The sequence below is a fragment of the Cuculus canorus genome, chromosome 5 (genome assembly GCF_017976375.1).
Source record: "Cuculus canorus isolate bCucCan1 chromosome 5, bCucCan1.pri, whole genome shotgun sequence".
NCBI classification, from domain to species: Eukaryota; Metazoa; Chordata; class Aves; order Cuculiformes; family Cuculidae; genus Cuculus; species Cuculus canorus.
In genome coordinates this window covers 58,350,835-58,368,364 of record NC_071405.1, presented here as the reverse complement: position 1 = coordinate 58,368,364, position 17,530 = coordinate 58,350,835, and the positions used below count along the sequence as shown (strand labels likewise).

The 17,530-nt window shown below is 43.7% G+C and overlaps 1 protein-coding gene across 1 annotated transcript; it reads left to right on the top strand.

Annotated features, from left to right (window-relative positions):
- The first annotated feature begins 939 nt into the window (after positions 1-939).
- THBS1 (thrombospondin 1) lies at positions 940-16,966 on the top strand. Its single transcript, XM_054068322.1, has 22 exons — positions 940-1,077; positions 1,211-1,302; positions 2,047-2,624; positions 3,178-3,253; positions 3,500-3,696; positions 3,880-4,005; positions 5,535-5,628; positions 5,802-5,975; positions 6,360-6,536; positions 7,111-7,284; positions 7,486-7,613; positions 7,734-7,886; positions 8,394-8,612; positions 9,185-9,292; positions 9,676-9,835; positions 10,228-10,346; positions 12,002-12,236; positions 12,601-12,828; positions 12,965-13,236; positions 13,627-13,724; positions 13,835-13,974; positions 14,617-16,966. Exons 2-22 carry the CDS (start codon positions 1,236-1,238, stop codon positions 14,622-14,624), a joined length of 3,531 nt encoding a protein of 1,176 aa, XP_053924297.1. The 5' UTR covers positions 940-1,077; positions 1,211-1,235; the 3' UTR covers positions 14,625-16,966.
- The last annotated feature ends 564 nt before the right edge of the window (positions 16,967-17,530 follow it).

Below are 17,530 nucleotides of genomic sequence, written 5' to 3'. Positions count from 1 at the left end.
CCCTCCCAACTCCCTCCCCACGATCGCTCCTCTCTTCTCCCCATCACCCCCCGGCCCGTGCCCTTCCCAAGGGGGATGGGGGACAGAGAAACCTAAACCACAATTCCTGCTATTTATTCCTTCTCCTGTAGACCAGGAGCCCCCGCGGGCTGTGTGTCGCGACCGGCGTGCAGGAGGAGAAGATTTTCATTAAGTGAATTAAGTTAATTAAGTGAAGATTTCTCTCATTAAAGTGACTCAAAACAGCCCGGGGGGGCGGCTTCGCTCTCGGTCCCGGGGATGGGGTTGTTTTGCGGATTCAAACCCTATAACCCACATCAGGGTGGCCGAGCGGAGCGGCTGCCGGTCTCGGCTCCCCGAGGGCCCGGGGGACGCTGCCGGTCTCGGCTCCCCGAGGGCCCGGGGGACGCTGCCGGTCTCGGCTCCCCGAGGGCCCGGGGGACGCTGCCGGTCTCGGCTCCCCGAGGGCCCGGGGGACGCTGCCGGTCTCGGCTCCCCGAGGGCCCGGGGGACGCTGCCGGTCTCGGCTCCCCGAGGGCCCGGGGGACGCTGCCGGTCTCGGCTCCCCGAGGGCCCGGGGGACGCTGCCGGTCTCGGCTCCCCGAGGGCCCGGGGGACGCTGCCGGTCTCGGCTCCCCGAGGGCTCGGGGGACGCTGCCGGTCTCGGCTCCCCGAGGGCTCGGGGGACGCTCGGAGAAGCGGCTGCCGGTCTCGGCTCCCCGAGGGCTCGGGGGACTCCCGGCGGAGCGGCGCCGCTCTGAGGAGCGCCGTTCGAACTCGTGGCGCGCCCCCACGCGGCGCTCCCGCCGCGACGCCCGCTCCCCCCGGCGGTGGCAGCCCCGGGCGCGCCCCCGCCCCCCGGCCCCCATGGAAAGTTGTCTCTGGCCGCGGAGCCTCCCGTTTCCTGCCCCGCCGCCGCTGATTGGCCCGCCGCGCCCCCAGGAATGCGAGCCACCCTTTAAAGCGGCGAGCGGCGCCCGGCGCCGGCAGAGTGTCGGCAGTGTCGCTCCTCTACCGTTCCCCGGGGTCGCCCGAGGAGATCAGCCGCCGCATCCCGGAGGATCGCTCTCCCCGGAGGTGAGTGCCGTAGCGGCTCTTGCCGCGCTCCCTGTCCCCTCCGAGGGCGGCGGGGGTACCTGCCCCCTCCCCGGGGCGCAGCCCTCCTGCCCCGGGAGCCGCGGGTGACCCTGTTCCGTGTGCCTCTCCCCAGGCTGGTGCGGACACAGACCTTTGCCATGGGGCCAACGTCTGCGCTTTTCCTCCTCCTCTTGCTCGGAGCCTCCGAGGCCAAACGCACGGCAGGTAAGGCCACAGCTCTGTCCTCTGGAAGCGGCGGCTCCGCTGCTCGGGCAGTCGGGGACGGGGAAACGACGCTCTTTGGTGTCTGTGTAGGCTGCTGGGCTCCAGCGCAGTGGTGAAGAGCACCAGAGTTTTCGATGAATAAAAACTTTTCTGACCCGAGCATCAGCTGCTTGGGAACTTTCTTTGGTGTGGAATGCACGTAGCCTTCGGAAACAGAAGCGCAGCCTCCAGGATTTGAGAGCGTGATTTGCCCACCTCTGGGCAGAGGAAACGGGGGATGTGATGTAGGAACTGTCTGGAGAAGGAACGGGGCGGTTGGCTGCTGTCGTGGTGCTATAGAAAAGCTGCTACTAGGCTTGCTGTCACCCTGCCGGACTAAGCAAACTGACTTTGCTCTATCCCAGCATAGGAATATGGCAGTCTGGGCTCCTGCTGTCTATTTCTCCTCTGCAAGAGCCTAATGAGGTGCCAGAATGGCTGTTACCTTTGTGTGTGTGTCAATCAGCGGGTACCTGGCGCTCCTGGGCTGACTGGCTCCTGTACAAGAATGCACATGTACTGCCACACAGCAGCTCCTGGTGGGACTGGCACACCATTGGAGCTACTGTCTGCGCTCTAACGTGAAGCACTGTACCTTGTACAATGTGCCCCGTGAGCTGACATGTTAAAGCAGTCCTGGGAGTTACACACACCTATTCAGCCTCTTGTCCATTGCTCATGATGCTTGTTCTGCTCTCTCTGCAGAGTCCAGGAGTGACGATAACAGTGTCTTCGATCTTTTTGAACTCATTGGCTTCATTCGGAAGGGAGCTGGGCGCCGGGCACCTGGAGTGTACCTGGTGAAGGGACCAGAATCCTCCAGCCCTGCTTACCGCATTGAAGACGCCAGTCGCATCCCTGCTGTCCCTGACTCAAAGTTTCAAGACTTACTAGATGCCATCCATGCTGAGAAGGGCTTCATCCTCCTGGCCACTCTCCGGCAGGCCAAGAAGAGCAGAGGCACGCTGCTGTCTGTGGAACAGAAAGATGGCTCTGGTCATGTCTTCAGTCTGGTATCAAATGGCAAGGCAGGCACCCTGGACCTGAGCCTCTCTGGTGATGGAAAGCAGCAGTTAGTGTCAGTAGAGGATGCCTTGCTAGCTACAGGACATTGGAAGAATATCACCCTGTTTGTGCAGGAGGACCGAGCTCAGCTTTATGTGGGATGTGAGCAAATGGAGAATGCTGAACTGGACATCCCCATCCAGAACATCTTCACTAAGGACCTGGCCAGCAGTGCCAGGCTCCGTATTGCCAAAGGGGGCGTCAATGACAACTTCCAGGTAAAACTTTCACTTGTATTTTTGCCTAGTGTTTTCAGTCATCATCCTTGACGGTGCATGAGCTACTCAACTGTCTAAATAGCGACAGATATGCGGTAGTAGGGAGAAAGGGTTACATCACTGACTAGTTTGTGTACCTCTGATATGGACCACCTCTGAATCTACTAAACTTTAATAATGGAGCTTGAAGGGTGAAGCACTAGATTTGCAGGGGTAGAGCTTCCTGCAGCAATAAGAAAGCACTGAAGCTTCCAAACAGGTAGCGGTAACTGCATTGCTCAGCTTTTTGTAAGATTCAGAATTTCATGGGGTTTTTTTCTTCCTGCCCGGAGAGTCGCCAGGTCCTTGTGGTCAAGAATGAGAATGTTAGGTAGCAGGGCTTGTCATCAATAAGGGGAGTAAAGCAATGTGTTTCACTTTGCCATCTGTCTCTCGTGAAATTACTCTTAATTATCCTACGTGACCTTACATGCCCACAACCTCTCTGCAAGCAAGTTGTACTTCTTTCCCTTGCAGTTGCTGCAAGTAGCTGTAATTCTTTCTCTGTCCACAGGGACTGCTGCAGAATGTGCGGTTTGTGTTTGGAACAACTCTGGAAGCCATCCTGAGGAACAAAGGCTGCTCCAGCTGTAAGTTTGCAATCTTCTGAATCCAATGACCTATTAAAAATAAGATTTCTCATTACGTTAGAAAGACAAGTCAAAACAGAACTCAGAAGTATGCTGACATGCAAATCTATGTTGCATAAGAAATAAGATCATATTTCTGGAGGCACGCTAATGAATCTGGTGGCAGCTGTTTAGCAGGTGTTACCCTGGAATGATAAGTGCACGTGGTAAAAAATGCATTTTATGTTGTGTGGTTTTGTCTTTTAGCAACAAGTGCGATCATTACTTTGGACAACCCTATCAATGGTTCCAGCCCAGCTATCCGCACTAATTACATCGGCCATAAAACAAAGGACATTCAAGCAGTCTGTGGCTTTTCCTGTGATGAACTAACAAATATGTTTGTGGAACTGCAAGGGCTCCGGTCTATGGTTACAACACTTCAAGACAGAGTTCGGAAAGTGGTAAGTGTTGGTTAAATTCATGGTACTTTTTCATTAACTGGCACTTAATGAATGAATGATAACCTGCCCTTGGAGAGCCTCATACAGTAATAACTGTACTCTGTGGCTTTTGTGGAAAAGGGAGTTTTCTGTATCAGCTTCTCAATATCTTCTCTCTGCTGCTTTCCCCTTCTCCTCTCTAAGACTGAAGAAAACGAACTCATTGCCAAAGTGGTCCAGATCACTCCTGGAGTATGCATTCATAATGGAATCTTGCACAAAAATAAAGAAGAGTGGACTATTGACAGCTGCACTGAATGTACCTGCCAGGTAAGATTCCTTATTTTCGTAGATCCTCTGTATATAAATTCATGAGTTGAAATTAGCAGACATTTCTAAATGATGTTCTTTCTTAAAGTGAATCCTGCACAGAGCTGAGTATACTGTAGTAGCCAGACAACTAAGTTCACTTCATCCTACTAGATCTCCAGTATAAAGGCAGCTTTCATACAGTGTTACAACAGCAGTATTTTGGAAAAATATACAAAGCATAGCACTGATACAGCTGTTAGCACACTTTTTAGTTCCTTAATTTGGGAAATGTCTACATTCTTTACATAAGTCCATCAGTAAACTAAGTCAGCATCAACAGAACTGATTTATAGTAGTATCAGCTTTGCTCCCTGGGATACTTTTACTTACCTTCTGTCCTTGCTGAACCTCCTGCTGGCATAGCAGACGTCCCTGGTACTCAGTAAAGGCTCTTAAACTTATGGGATTTCTCTTTATCTAACAAATGCTTCTAGCTGTGTCCTAATTAGCTGTTATAGCTTATATGAAAGAGCAATCCCTTCCAGATTTCAGTTTAGATGTTTAAATCCCAGAATCACCTTTCAGGATATTTATGCTGTGTGTTCTGCTTCTGTGGAATGTTGAAGTACACTAAAACATGCAGTTTCGGAGTTTGAAGTCTTTGCTTGCTCCCCTTAACTATAAGCATACCTTAGAAAAGCATCTTGGAGTACTAGTCTACCAAAGAGTGGGTTAACTAACCTGCTGCTGTTTAGAAACTAAAAGCTGAGTAGTTATACATGTGAGATCCAAGGCATCTCGCTAAGCTCTGCATCTGCTTCCATAGGTCTCTACCTCTCTTGTCTTGTAGCCAGCAAATGATACTGTGACTTCTACATTTGCCTCTTTCCTACCAATGCTTTTACTCAGTGTTAGCTGTAATTGCCTTAATGTAGTCATTTGCTTGGAGATTAAAATAGTAATCATGAAAGCTTTCTTCTGACCAAGTTGATGCCTTCAAGAAGCAAAACTACAGGCTGCCCTTTAGCTCCCCTTGAGATGGGAGGTGGGTATTCTTACTCTGCCTGCTTGGCTTAAGGATCAAAGACCTCTAAGTATAAGTTATAGATTTCATGGCTCTGGAGCAGAATCCACTAAACTGGTTTTATCTTTACCATATAATCAGCTTAAATCCATATTAACTGAAAAGAAAGTTGGCTTCTCATTCTTGTTTTATTCCCTTGAAGTCTGACCTCATAGTTTGGCTACCATGTCGATAGTCCTTGACTCTAGCCAGCATCTGGTAGCTACTCTTGATCAATGTCTGCAAAACCAAAATACATCTACTCTTGACTGAAAAAACAGTTGGGTGAGAGTAGGAATGAGATGAAGCTTGACTAGAAATACCTGGAACTACACTTGGATTGTATTAGCTCTAAATACAAGAGTCTCTTTTTTAGATGTTCTGTTGAATCTTTAAGTGAAGAAAAGATCTCTATATCTTTTAACCACACTCCAGGCATTGTTTATATTCAATTGATTATTGCAATTTTCACAATTCTTTTTAGAACTCTGCCACCATATGCCGGAAAGTTTCTTGTCCTCTCATGCCTTGTTCTAATGCCACCGTGCCTGATGGGGAGTGCTGCCCCCGATGCTGGCGTAAGTACTTAATACCTTCACACTTCTATAGCAGTGGGATTCACATAGATAGGCTCATGCTGCTGTAAAGTATAACCACATCTAAGACCTTTTTTTGTGGAGAGAGGGGTGGAAGAAAATACTCTGGAAAAACAGGTATCTGGAGTTTTATTCAGAGCTGTATCCCTCTGCAGCTAGCGACTACGCAGATGATGGATGGTCTCCTTGGTCCGAATGGACTTCATGTTCTGTGACCTGTGGGAATGGGATTCAGCAGAGAGGGCGATCCTGTGACAGTCTCAATAACCGCTGTGAAGGGTCTTCTGTACAGACTCGGACTTGCCACCTTCAGGAGTGCGATAAGAGATGTAAGTACTTAATCTACTCACACTGGTAATAAAACACAGATTGCTTTTATTGGTCTAGTGTTAACAGCAAAGATTACCATGTAACTCTGTCACTGGGATGAAACGTGGGCTTCTAGCTTTATGGACTTGCATTAATCAGGTAAAGAGGAGCAATAGTTAATGCAGAAAATAGACATGTTTGGGCCCTGCCCCCAGGACAAAATTTGTGGCCAGTTTGGGCATGCAATTTCTCTAGCGACAAAAAAACTTGATTTGTGACTGTGCCGAGGACATCCAATATATAGAGAGTCTTTGTTACAGTTCTGTACTGGCTACGTCCTAGGTTGCTGTGCTGCAGAAATCTGTTGTTTGGGAGCTCTAATAACTGATATCTGTCTCTTGTAGTTAAACAGGATGGTGGCTGGAGTCACTGGTCGCCATGGTCATCATGTTCCGTCACATGTGGCACGGGTATCATCACTAGAATTCGTCTCTGCAACTCTCCAGTACCACAGCTGAATGGCAAACCTTGTGAGGGTGAGGCAAGAGAAAATAAACCTTGCCAGAAAGATCCTTGTCCAAGTAAGTGTGTCCAGGTGGTAATGACTATTTGGTAGCTTAAGCGGTGAACTTCCTGAATAGTTGCTATACAAACTAGTTCTAGTAAACTTCTCTCTTTAAAATCGGAGGTGGGCTAGGTGCAAACATCACAGGTTAATTTTAGATGGAACTGAATTATTTTCTGTGGCTCTTCCCTGGAATCCATTAATCCTGTCATGCACATCTGGCCAATGTCTGAAGTGCTCTCATTACGGAAGTTAGTAGCCCTTGGTCAGGTAGAAACTAGTTGTACTACTGAATTTAAAACTATAAATGTCTCTTCTCCCAAGTGACAGAGGACAGGACAAGAGGGAATGGCCTGAAGCTCCGTCAGGGGAGGTTCAGGTTGGATATCAGAAAAAAATTCTTCACAGTAAGAGTCATTGGGCACTGGAACAGACTGCCCAGGGAGGTGGTCGAGTCGCCTTCCCTGGAGGTGTTTAAGGAACGGGTGGATGAAGTGCTGAGGGACATGGTTTAGGGAGTGTTAGGAATGGTTGGACTCGATGATCCAATGGGTCCTTTCCAACCTTGTGATTCTGTGATCTCCCTTTAGTTAATGGCAACTGGGGACCATGGTCTCCATGGGATGCTTGCACAGTGACGTGTGGAGGAGGCCTTCAAAAACGTAGCCGACTCTGTAATAATCCTGAGCCTCAGTATGGTGGGAAGACTTGTGTAGGTGAAGCCAGAGGGACTCAAGTCTGCAACAAACAGGACTGTCCAATTGGTGAGTATCCATTTTCCCATAAACATCTAAAGGTTGTGGACAATCTTGAAAATTCCGATTAAAAAAAAAAAAAAAACCTTGACATAAGCCTCTAAACCACAAGTGATTGATAGAATTCTGAATCAGCATATTGGCCACATACAGCACTGCAGCAGCATGGTAAGTGTCCCTCATCTTAACACGTTCTTGTTTGTTTCTTAGATGGATGCCTGTCTAATCCCTGCTTTGCGGGGACTACATGTACCAGCTCCCCTGATGGTTCTTGGAAGTGTGGTGCCTGTCCTGCTGGCTACCACGGTGATGGTGTCCACTGTCAAGATATTGATGAGGTGAGAAGACTAGAGTTTTACACTTGAAAGGGAGTGAAAGAAAATAGGAAGGGAGAATAGAATCCTGTTTTTTTATAATGCTAACTGTTGTTCTCTTCCATCTCTTAACTTGTATTTCAGTGCAAAGAGGTTCCTGATGCGTGCTTTGTCTTCAATGGAGTGCACAGGTGTGAGAATACTGAACCTGGGTACAACTGTTTGCCATGTCCACCACGTTTCACTGGCACACAGCCTTTTGGTCGCAGTGTTGAGGATGCCATGGCTAACAAACAGGTATTGTCAATTTGAGAACTGTTCTCGGTTATGGAATCTCACAACACTACTAAACAACAGAGAGCAGCTGTGCATTTCAGAGAAGAAAGACTTTGGTACAATTAACAAAATGCCATTCTATGCGATTCAGAACAAGAGGAATACTAAGCAGTTTCTGTTGGAGTTCAAAATAGTTCTTAAGAATCACTGTGCTCCTCAGCCATGGAGGATTTGGGTGGCACACATCATTTTAGGGGAGTAATCTAACCAGTATTCACTTATGATCCAACAGTATGTGCTTTGAAGATATTTTAGTGCTTGGTTCTGTTTGAAAATAAATAACAAGAAAAACAATTAGTGCAATGGCTGAAGTTGAGGGAGTGGTAGAAAGTAAAGCATGAAGCTTTTTTTTCAGATTGAAGGCTCTGTGATCAAGACAAGCTTGTTTTCTGTGTTTTATTTGAATCTCTGGGGAAAACGAGGGATAAAAATGTTTCCAATGGATTGAATTTCTCTGTGGCCTTCTAGGTCTGCAAGCCACGTAATCCGTGCACAGATGGAACACATGACTGCAACAAGAATGCCAAATGCAATTACCTTGGCCACTTCAGTGACCCCATGTATCGCTGTGAATGTAAACCAGGCTATGCTGGCAATGGCATAATCTGTGGAGAAGATACTGACTTGGATGGATGGCCAAATGAGAACCTCGTTTGTGTTGCCAATGCCACTTACCACTGTAAAAAAGTAAGTTTTTCCTGTTTTCTCATCTGCTGTTATAACAACTTGTCTATCTGAGAAATATACAGATATGTTAGGTTTGAGGTATAAACCAAGTGTTTATCTAGTTAGAGCTGTTAAACTATCCGCTCTGCAAATAAAACTGCTAAAATATGCCTCTGTCTATGGATAGCATTGTCAAAGTATTGCTAAGAGGCTCTTGCTGTTCCTTCAGATATTTCTGCAATAAGGGGAGAAATTGAAGCCTGACACAATTATAAATGTTTGTTAAATGTTCTAGGAAGATTCTAGTTTAGGTTGCTACCTTTATCAGCTTTGCTCTCACAGATATTTCTCTCTAGGGGAAGAAAAAGAGGGTAGGGATCTCATAAGCAGCCAAATCTTTGTTTTTAAAAATAATTTGAACTATGGCTTTCTAGGACTTATTCTTACAGTAATGGCTAGCTAAAATGAGAGAATTACAGTAATATAACATCTGCCTGACGTATTATGATTTTTCTTAATGACTAGATCTTTTCTGCTAAAATCCTTGTTGTAGTCATGCCAGGTGTAAACAGTCTGTATTTTCTCCTTCCTAGGATAACTGCCCTAATCTGCCCAACTCTGGACAAGAAGACTATGATAAGGATGGGATTGGTGATGCCTGTGACAATGATGATGATGATGATGGTATTCCTGATGACCGGGTAAGGCAACACAAAAAAATAGCCTTTGAGAACATAGCCCTTCCATTCCCCTTCCTGGGCCTGGGGTCTAGCTTCCGACCTTAGGATTAAGAGAGGACTATAGGAAACTGCTGGCACTGACAGCTATCGCAGAAACCTTTAGATATGCATAACTATGCGGACAAACTTTCTGCAGCTGGTTGAGCTTTAGAAGTGAATCTTCATTTTTATTAAGCCTTTCCTATACTCATGCAAGCAAAAGGGTGTTTTGAGACAGAAGCGTTCCAGTTTTAACTGTTTCCCTGCCTTTCATTTCTCTTTTCATATAGTGGCACAAGCAAAAGCATGATCTGGTTAAAGCTTTATACACTTTTTTAAAGCTTGACTCTTTTTTGCTATTGCAGGACAACTGTCCATTCATCTACAACCCACAGCAGTATGACTATGACAGGGATGATGTTGGTGACCGCTGTGATAACTGCCCCTACAATCACAACCCTGATCAAACTGACACTGACAACAATGGAGAAGGAGATGCATGTGCAGTGGATATTGATGGAGATGGTAGGTGGCCTTTAATCGCTGTTCTAGATGTGTTTTCCAATCACAGATTAATCAAACGTACCCAATGTACCACTGATTTCCTACCAGAATTTCATCCCTGAACACACAAAAGATCTCTGGTGGTTTCAAGACAAAAAGACTACTGAAGTAACAATTGCCTAACATGAATCGACTTCAAAATACACATGTTTTGGCACAGTTAGATTCTAACTCTACTCTTGCAGGTGGTAGGAACAGAAGTGTGTGGCAAAGCTAGCGATGAGTCAAGTTTCGAGACTTTCAAATGCTACTCAAAATGCTTTCAAAAATATCTCAAGTGTCTAGTAGTTTTATACAGCCCTTTGGAGTATTTAGATGTCTGACTCATTCATGAACTCTCCTTAATTTTGTAGGGGTCCTTAATGAAAGGGATAACTGCCAATATGTCTACAATGTAGACCAGAGGGATACAGACCTGGATGGTGTTGGAGATCAGTGTGATAACTGTCCACTGGAACACAACCCTGACCAGGTATGGGACTTGCATTATAGAAATAGAAAACTGGTATTATAAAAAATGTAATATGTTGTGTATTGTAGAAAATATTTGATCAGCAAGTTAAAGCTTAAATATATCTTGTCAGGAATCATTCTTAATTTGCCAGTTAGTGCCTTTATCAAATAACATGCCCTCACAGTTCAAACAGCTGCTAGGTATTTTCTGAAAAGCAACTCTATCAAAGATCTGAGACTACTGCGTTTACTCATCTCTGAAGCACTTCTTAGATTTGTCAGTTGTAGAGATTCTCACACTCGGGATATATAATTTCTGGGAGTATTGTATGAAAGCTGCATAGGTAGGAACTACCCTCTTCATAGCCTGTAGTGTTGTGTTCACTTAGACACAAAACCACTCTTTAATCTTTGCCCTTACATTCAAAACAACTGCATTTCAAAATGTAACTTTTCTACCAGTAAACTGAAGGCAGTGCAAGTTGCTTTCCTCTAAGAAAGGTGTATTCAGAGACTTTAAATTCCTTCATAAAAATCTAGGGGATCCGTGCAACCTAGTGGCTCAAAAACATTTAGAGGCAGAAGCAGATAAAGCCTGTGCCATCCTGTCAAGTACAGGGCTGTAGGTTTAATAGCTTCAGGGACGTAACTGGAATATTTGAAGGCTTAGAAAAGCTGTTGCAAATTAATGGCATCTAATATAGCATGGTTACTTGAAGCGTTACTTGAAGCAAAAGCAGTGTTACTTGAAGGATTTAAACAGATGGTATAAAATTTCTTGGTCTCTGTCACTTCCTTTACTACCTCCCTACCTGAAGGCAGAAAGTACCTGAAGATTCTTTCAGGCAATATTTCTCTCTCACTTTGAAATCTTAATATAAGGCTTTAATGGTTTTTCAAACACTTTTCTAATCAAATTCTAAGATATTAGATTTCAAACAGCAGAATTGGTAGCTATGCAAACAGGGGGATATGCCTTCAGTGTGCACAAACACCATGGTCATCCACCAGTGCTGAGGACTACTATGCTAAACTTTGAGGCAGCCTCAGGAATAACTGGATTGTTTTTCTTATTTGTCAGCTAAATTCTTCTTTCAGAAGCTGACTGAGCAAATGACTGGCTAAAATGTGATCAGCAAGCACAGCAGTTCATGCAGCCTTTTGACCACTAAGGGAATAATTGTCTCAAGTTGGGGGCATGAAGAGCATTATAGATCTTTACGATAAAGTAAACCACAACACGGTGTGGAACCTGTAAAACCAAGATTTGGTAGATGATGTCTTAATCTTAGTCTCTACTGGCTGGGTGCAGAGTAGTGCTACCCTTATCTGGCCCTTGGAACCAGGTAGCTGCGGGAAAAGGTGGTTTGCAAAGTAACCTGTGTCCAGTATGGTAGACTAGTGACAGTAGAGTCACATGGCAGAAGGGAGAGGAAAAGCTGATGATCACGATGCTTTCTGCTGTTGTGGATTCTAGTTAAAACTAGGACAGCACTAAACAAGCCCCAAAACACTTAGTACGGGTAGCTTTAAGTGTGTATTAACCCTAATACCTTATGACATTCTTTTGCTAAAGCAAGCAGGACTTCCACTTAATTGTAGCTATTAATACTCCTATTTCAGCCTTTTTTTATGTGGCTTTTTAAAATGTTGGGGTGTTTTTCCCTTTCTTAGGAAGATACTGATTCTGACCTCATAGGCGATGAGTGTGACAACAACCAAGATATAGATGAAGATGGCCACCAAAATAATCTTGATAACTGTCCGTATGTGCCCAATGCCAATCAAGCTGACCACGACAAGGATGGAAAGGGAGATGCCTGTGACCATGATGATGACAATGATGGTATCCCTGATGACAAAGATAACTGCAGACTGGTTGCCAACCCAGATCAAGCTGATTCTGATGGTAGGATGAACAGTATCGTAGTAGCTCTTTAAGAGTATCTTCCAATAGTTTGATGCTATTTTTCTTATACTCTCTGGGGTTGGACAAAACTTGCAAGTAACATAAAAAAATGGGATGCCTGTACTGCTATACTGCTCGTTAGGCATAATAAGCAATGTTAAAATGACCACGTATCAAATTTGCTCCTAAGTCTCTATCACGATGGAGTAAAAGGGGATTAATACAGTAGCTGTTGTGGCTTCTGTAGTGTGTCTGCCAACAGTACTTGGGCAGTCAGATCTGCAGTTAAGACTTCAACTCCAAGTTGTAAGGTTCAAAAGCAAACAGCAGTGGTGATATAATGGTGAAATTACTTGTCCTGCAGGTGATGGACGTGGAGATGCTTGCAAAGATGACTTTGACCAAGACAGTGTGCCAGACATTGATGATATCTGCCCTGAAAATGTGGACATAAGTGAGACTGATTTCCGAAAATTTCAGATGATTCCCCTGGATCCCAAGGGAACATCCCAAAATGATCCAAACTGGGTTGTTCGTCACCAGGGTAAAGAACTGGTTCAGACAGTCAACTGTGACCCTGGCCTTGCAGTTGGTAAGGGGAAACTAACTTACTGCTATGGTTTTGGGTGGAGGAGGGTACGGGAGGAGAACCTGACAAACTATTAAGAAGCTGTGTAAGAATCACAAAAGAGCAGTGCTGAAAAATTTCTCCTTTAATGCCCCTGTAGGTTTTGATGAATTCAATGCTGTGGACTTCAGTGGCACCTTCTTCATCAATACAGAAAGGGATGATGATTATGCTGGCTTTGTATTTGGCTACCAATCCAGCAGTCGTTTCTACGTTGTCATGTGGAAGCAGATCACCCAGTCCTACTGGGACTCCACACCAACCAAAGCTCAAGGCTACTCGGGTCTCTCCATCAAAGTTGTGAATTCTACCACTGGTCCAGGAGAACACCTTCGTAATGCTCTGTGGCACACAGGAAACACTCCTGGCCAGGTAAGAGTGACATTTTGATAGCCTGCTCTTCTGCACTGTAAGGCAGACTCTTCTTCCAAGAAGTTAAACACTTACAGGGGTCTGTACATGCTGATCAGAATGGCATAGTTGTCTCGGCAAACACCAATAACTTTGTAATTTTACCTAGTCATACAAAGTATTGTATAAAAATTGACAGGATTGCACACTGCAGATTGGCTTTCCGGCAGCAGTGAATATTTTCCTGCATAAAAGTAAATTTAAATGTAGTTGGCTTCAAAATATCCCACTGTAGAGCCTAATGACTGACTTTACTATTCATGATGCTTGTCAAGACACCTTCATGTCAAAATAATGGCTATGTTATCTCAGGCCTTTGGTTAATAAAAAAAAAAAAACATTCTTTCATAGGTGAGAACTTTGTGGCATGACCCTCGTCATATAGGCTGGAAAGACTTCACCGCATACAGATGGCGTCTTAGCCATAGACCAAAGACTGGTTACATCAGGTGAGCATCATCCTTTTATCGTAAGTAATTATCACAGGGGAAGTGGATGTCTGTAAAGATGAACCTAAGAGAAGCTTGTCAAAGATGGCTGACATATTACCTCTTTGTAGGGTTGTGATGTACGAAGGGAAGAAAATCATGGCAGACTCGGGACCTATCTATGATAAAACCTACGCTGGTGGTCGGTTAGGACTGTTTGTCTTCTCTCAAGAAATGGTGTTTTTCTCAGATCTTAAATACGAATGCAGAGGTAAGGAAGACATTGTATTTAAGAGATCCTATATAAATGAATTGGTTCAAGAAAGCTGTTCTCAAACAAAGAATGGATTGAGAAATAAGAGCTAAGAGGGGAATTAAATCTGTGAACTTTCATGGCTTGATCTCAAGCTAGTTCTGCTGGCAAAAGCAGGACACATTCTTGCTTGCTTACAGGTATAATATATATTTATATTTCTATCCTGTTACTTCAAAGTATCACAAATCCGTGTTAAGTTCCAGATGTGAAATATATCTCAAATGTCCTTTAAAATCTCACTCGAATGAATCAACACAGCTGACAAAGTCCAAAATGAAAATGCAAACCACTGATTTTTAGCAAGCATGGTGTGTGACACGCAGAAAACTGATTTGCTTAAAGGCAGGCAAAGTAGAAGGTTGTTCATATGTTGTACTTCTTGCTGTTCTGTGGAGATAAATACATATGACTAGTTCCAGGTGCCACAACCACCTTAAATTGGGACTTCATTTTGTAATGGTTACATAGACTTCAGAATCTAGTCTAACTCGAAATACCTAAGCACTTGCAGTTTTCTTTATCAATATGTTCATTAAAAATGTCTCCAGGGGTTAATGTCTTACATGTAATCATGCCTAATTTTTTTCTTTTTCACAGATCCATAATCTCAAGGTTACTGGATCCAGAGACTATTTAAAAATGCTGGTATTGCACCTTCTGAAACTTTAGCCTTACGAATCCTGGGACCATTATATTATTCCTTCCTTTATTCTTTCTGCATAAATGTGGACTTAAAACACATGACCTGCCTCAAGAGAATGCTTTTGAGAGAATGAAAGTGAACATACTTGGTATCTAACCTCTGCTGAAGTGGAAGGAAACAAATGTGTCTTGCAAATGAGAATTGTCTTCACTGAACAAGCACACTTCTTTCAGTACGAAAGACATTTGTTTGCTGTTTATCACAGTGCGGTGTCACTGCCTCTCTAACTGGAGGTCCCATGGAGTAGCATTTTGTAAAAACATCTTTGGATGTGCTGTGGACTACTTAAACTGAAGACCTTTCATTGTGTGGGGAAAAGGGGGTTTGGGTGGGAATTTGAACTCTGTCTCTTTTTCTTTATGGGCAAGAGGATTTTTTTTTCATGAGGGCTGTGTTACCATGGTTTACATCCGTTTAACTTGGAGAGATGATTATCGTTTTATGTCATATCTTTCAGATAAAACCACAGCCTCTTACTCTATTTGTGGTGAGCTAGATCAGCTGCTCTATTACCAGGAGAAAACAGATATCACAAAACTGATTCAAGTTGGGAAGGGGAAAAAGGATAAAAGCTGGCACACTGGATCACACTAGTTTGGGGAGAACTGGTGTTTACAATTAGATTCTGCTTTTTCCTGATTAGATGCAGATCTTCCTTACCTTTAAATGTTTTCTTTCAGATATGGTGCCAGGAAGCACCGTCATCTCAGCTAGCACTGTGCTGTCCTTCAGGAAACCAGCACGTGCTTCGCTTTATGGTTAAAAAGGCACAAAAATAATAGTAACGAAAACATTCCTCTTCTACATGCCATAGATGCTTTAAACCCCTCACCTCTTTGGAGGGGAGGAGAAGGGGCCTGTAGATAAAATACTGAAATTGTAAAATAATTTATTTTTACCTATCCTTGATGTTATAATGACTGAGGGATTATTGATTAAAACAACAAGAAATGCGTCAAGACTATCCACCTAATCCTTGTTATAAGTCTTCATGACTGTAAGATTGTAAATAGAGATTATTTATTAACTCTGTTCTATATTGAACCTAGAGGGGGGTTAGTTGGGGGGGGGGGGAACAAAAACCTAGTCTGGAGCAGATAGTGGTGATGTATTTGTTACAAAGAGCAGTTTTCCCCATAAAGGCTTTGAGGCACAGGGAAAAGTGAGGTGGGGAATGGGATGTTTGTTTTTCTCAGTCTGAGCTCAGTGTTGGCTTTTCCTTTCTTTGTGCAAGGCAGGTGGTAGCCTGGCGGGCAACTGCTCTGCAGTGCTAAAACTTGAGTCCCTTTAGATGGGGAGGCAGTTCCCATCTCATCCCTAGCGCTAGAGATGAGGGAATGCCATGTGCCATCATAGCAGTTACTTAGTGCTGGGCATTGCCTGCAGTGCTTGACCACTGGTCAGTAGCCCTGACACAAAACCAGAATACCTGTCCTGAGGAGCTTTGAGAGAGACACAATGAGTGCCATCCATAGTCATTCAGACTGCATGCTAATTATTGTAACAAGCAATGTGCAGCTACAAAAGGAATTCTTCACGGACTAGACAATTTCAAGACCTCCTTACAAAAGAGGGAGAGGGCTTAATGTACAGGAACAGAAGACTCTTTTCCCCAATAGAAGGAGCAGCATCCTTACACCTATAATATTTCCTTGCCTTTTCAAAAAAAGGAAAAGAAATGAACACAGTGAAAGTTTTACGTACAAATATTACCTCATTGTTTTGTGACTGAGAAACTTTTGGATTAAGCAGAGTTCAAATGTATGACAAACTTTAAAGCTACTGTAGTACTAAAAAGTTAATGCTGTACATAGTCAAAATTTCTTTGCAGAAAATGTATTCCCAGTAAGGAAATGGCATTGGAAAAAATATGTCAAATACAATTTCTAAGGTGTTATATTTTCTCCTGTCATCTTGTATACCATTGCTTGTATTTTTATAAATTATTTTTCTTATTGCCATTGTAATAGTTAATCTCATAATTGTGTAGATATGCTATTTAAATAATTTATCATGAAATGCTACCTGTAGAGTTAGTATTTCTATTTTTATAAAATGTTTGCACACTGAACTGAATTTTTTCCTTCCCTCCTCCCAATGTTCTTGCTAGCATGATTTTCTAAGAACATGCTTTTTTTTTTTTTTGTAAACATTTTTAACCATTTTTCATTTTAAAATTAAGTTGTACAATAAAGCTTCTGACGTATGAAGAACAATAAACGAACAAGGACATTTATATTTACACCTTTTTGCTCTAGTTTTATTTATTTCATGTAATACTACTGTGAATCACTGATATATTCACCATTATTTGTGTCAAGGTGGGCTTCAATATAAGACATGTCTAAAATTTTTACTTGAAGACTATGACAAGAGAGGACAAATCTGATATTTCACTCTAGATATCCTAGCTTGTTTCCCAGGCGGGTAGCTTGGACTACTGGCAAATTTGATTCTGAAAGCTTCACTAAAGATTTCTGTTAGTGTCTACACAGTCATGCTGCCCTTGATGAAGCCGCAAAGCAAAACACTTGTTGGGGCATTTCAGTCATCCCCAGACAGGCCTACCCCCTATTTCATTCTGTCACTTGAAGAGGCGGCAGGATGACCATCTCTAGGGACAGATGAATATCTGTTAATACATGACTGATAAAAAAAAAAAAAATGAGACTAGCCCTGTAGCTTGGGAACCCAGAGGGGGAGGGGAGAGATAAAGAGATGATTATAGAACATGTTTTAACCTGTTGCAGTGAGACAAGACCCAACCCCATCATGTTGGATGTGTTCAAAATAGAAAAATATCATTCA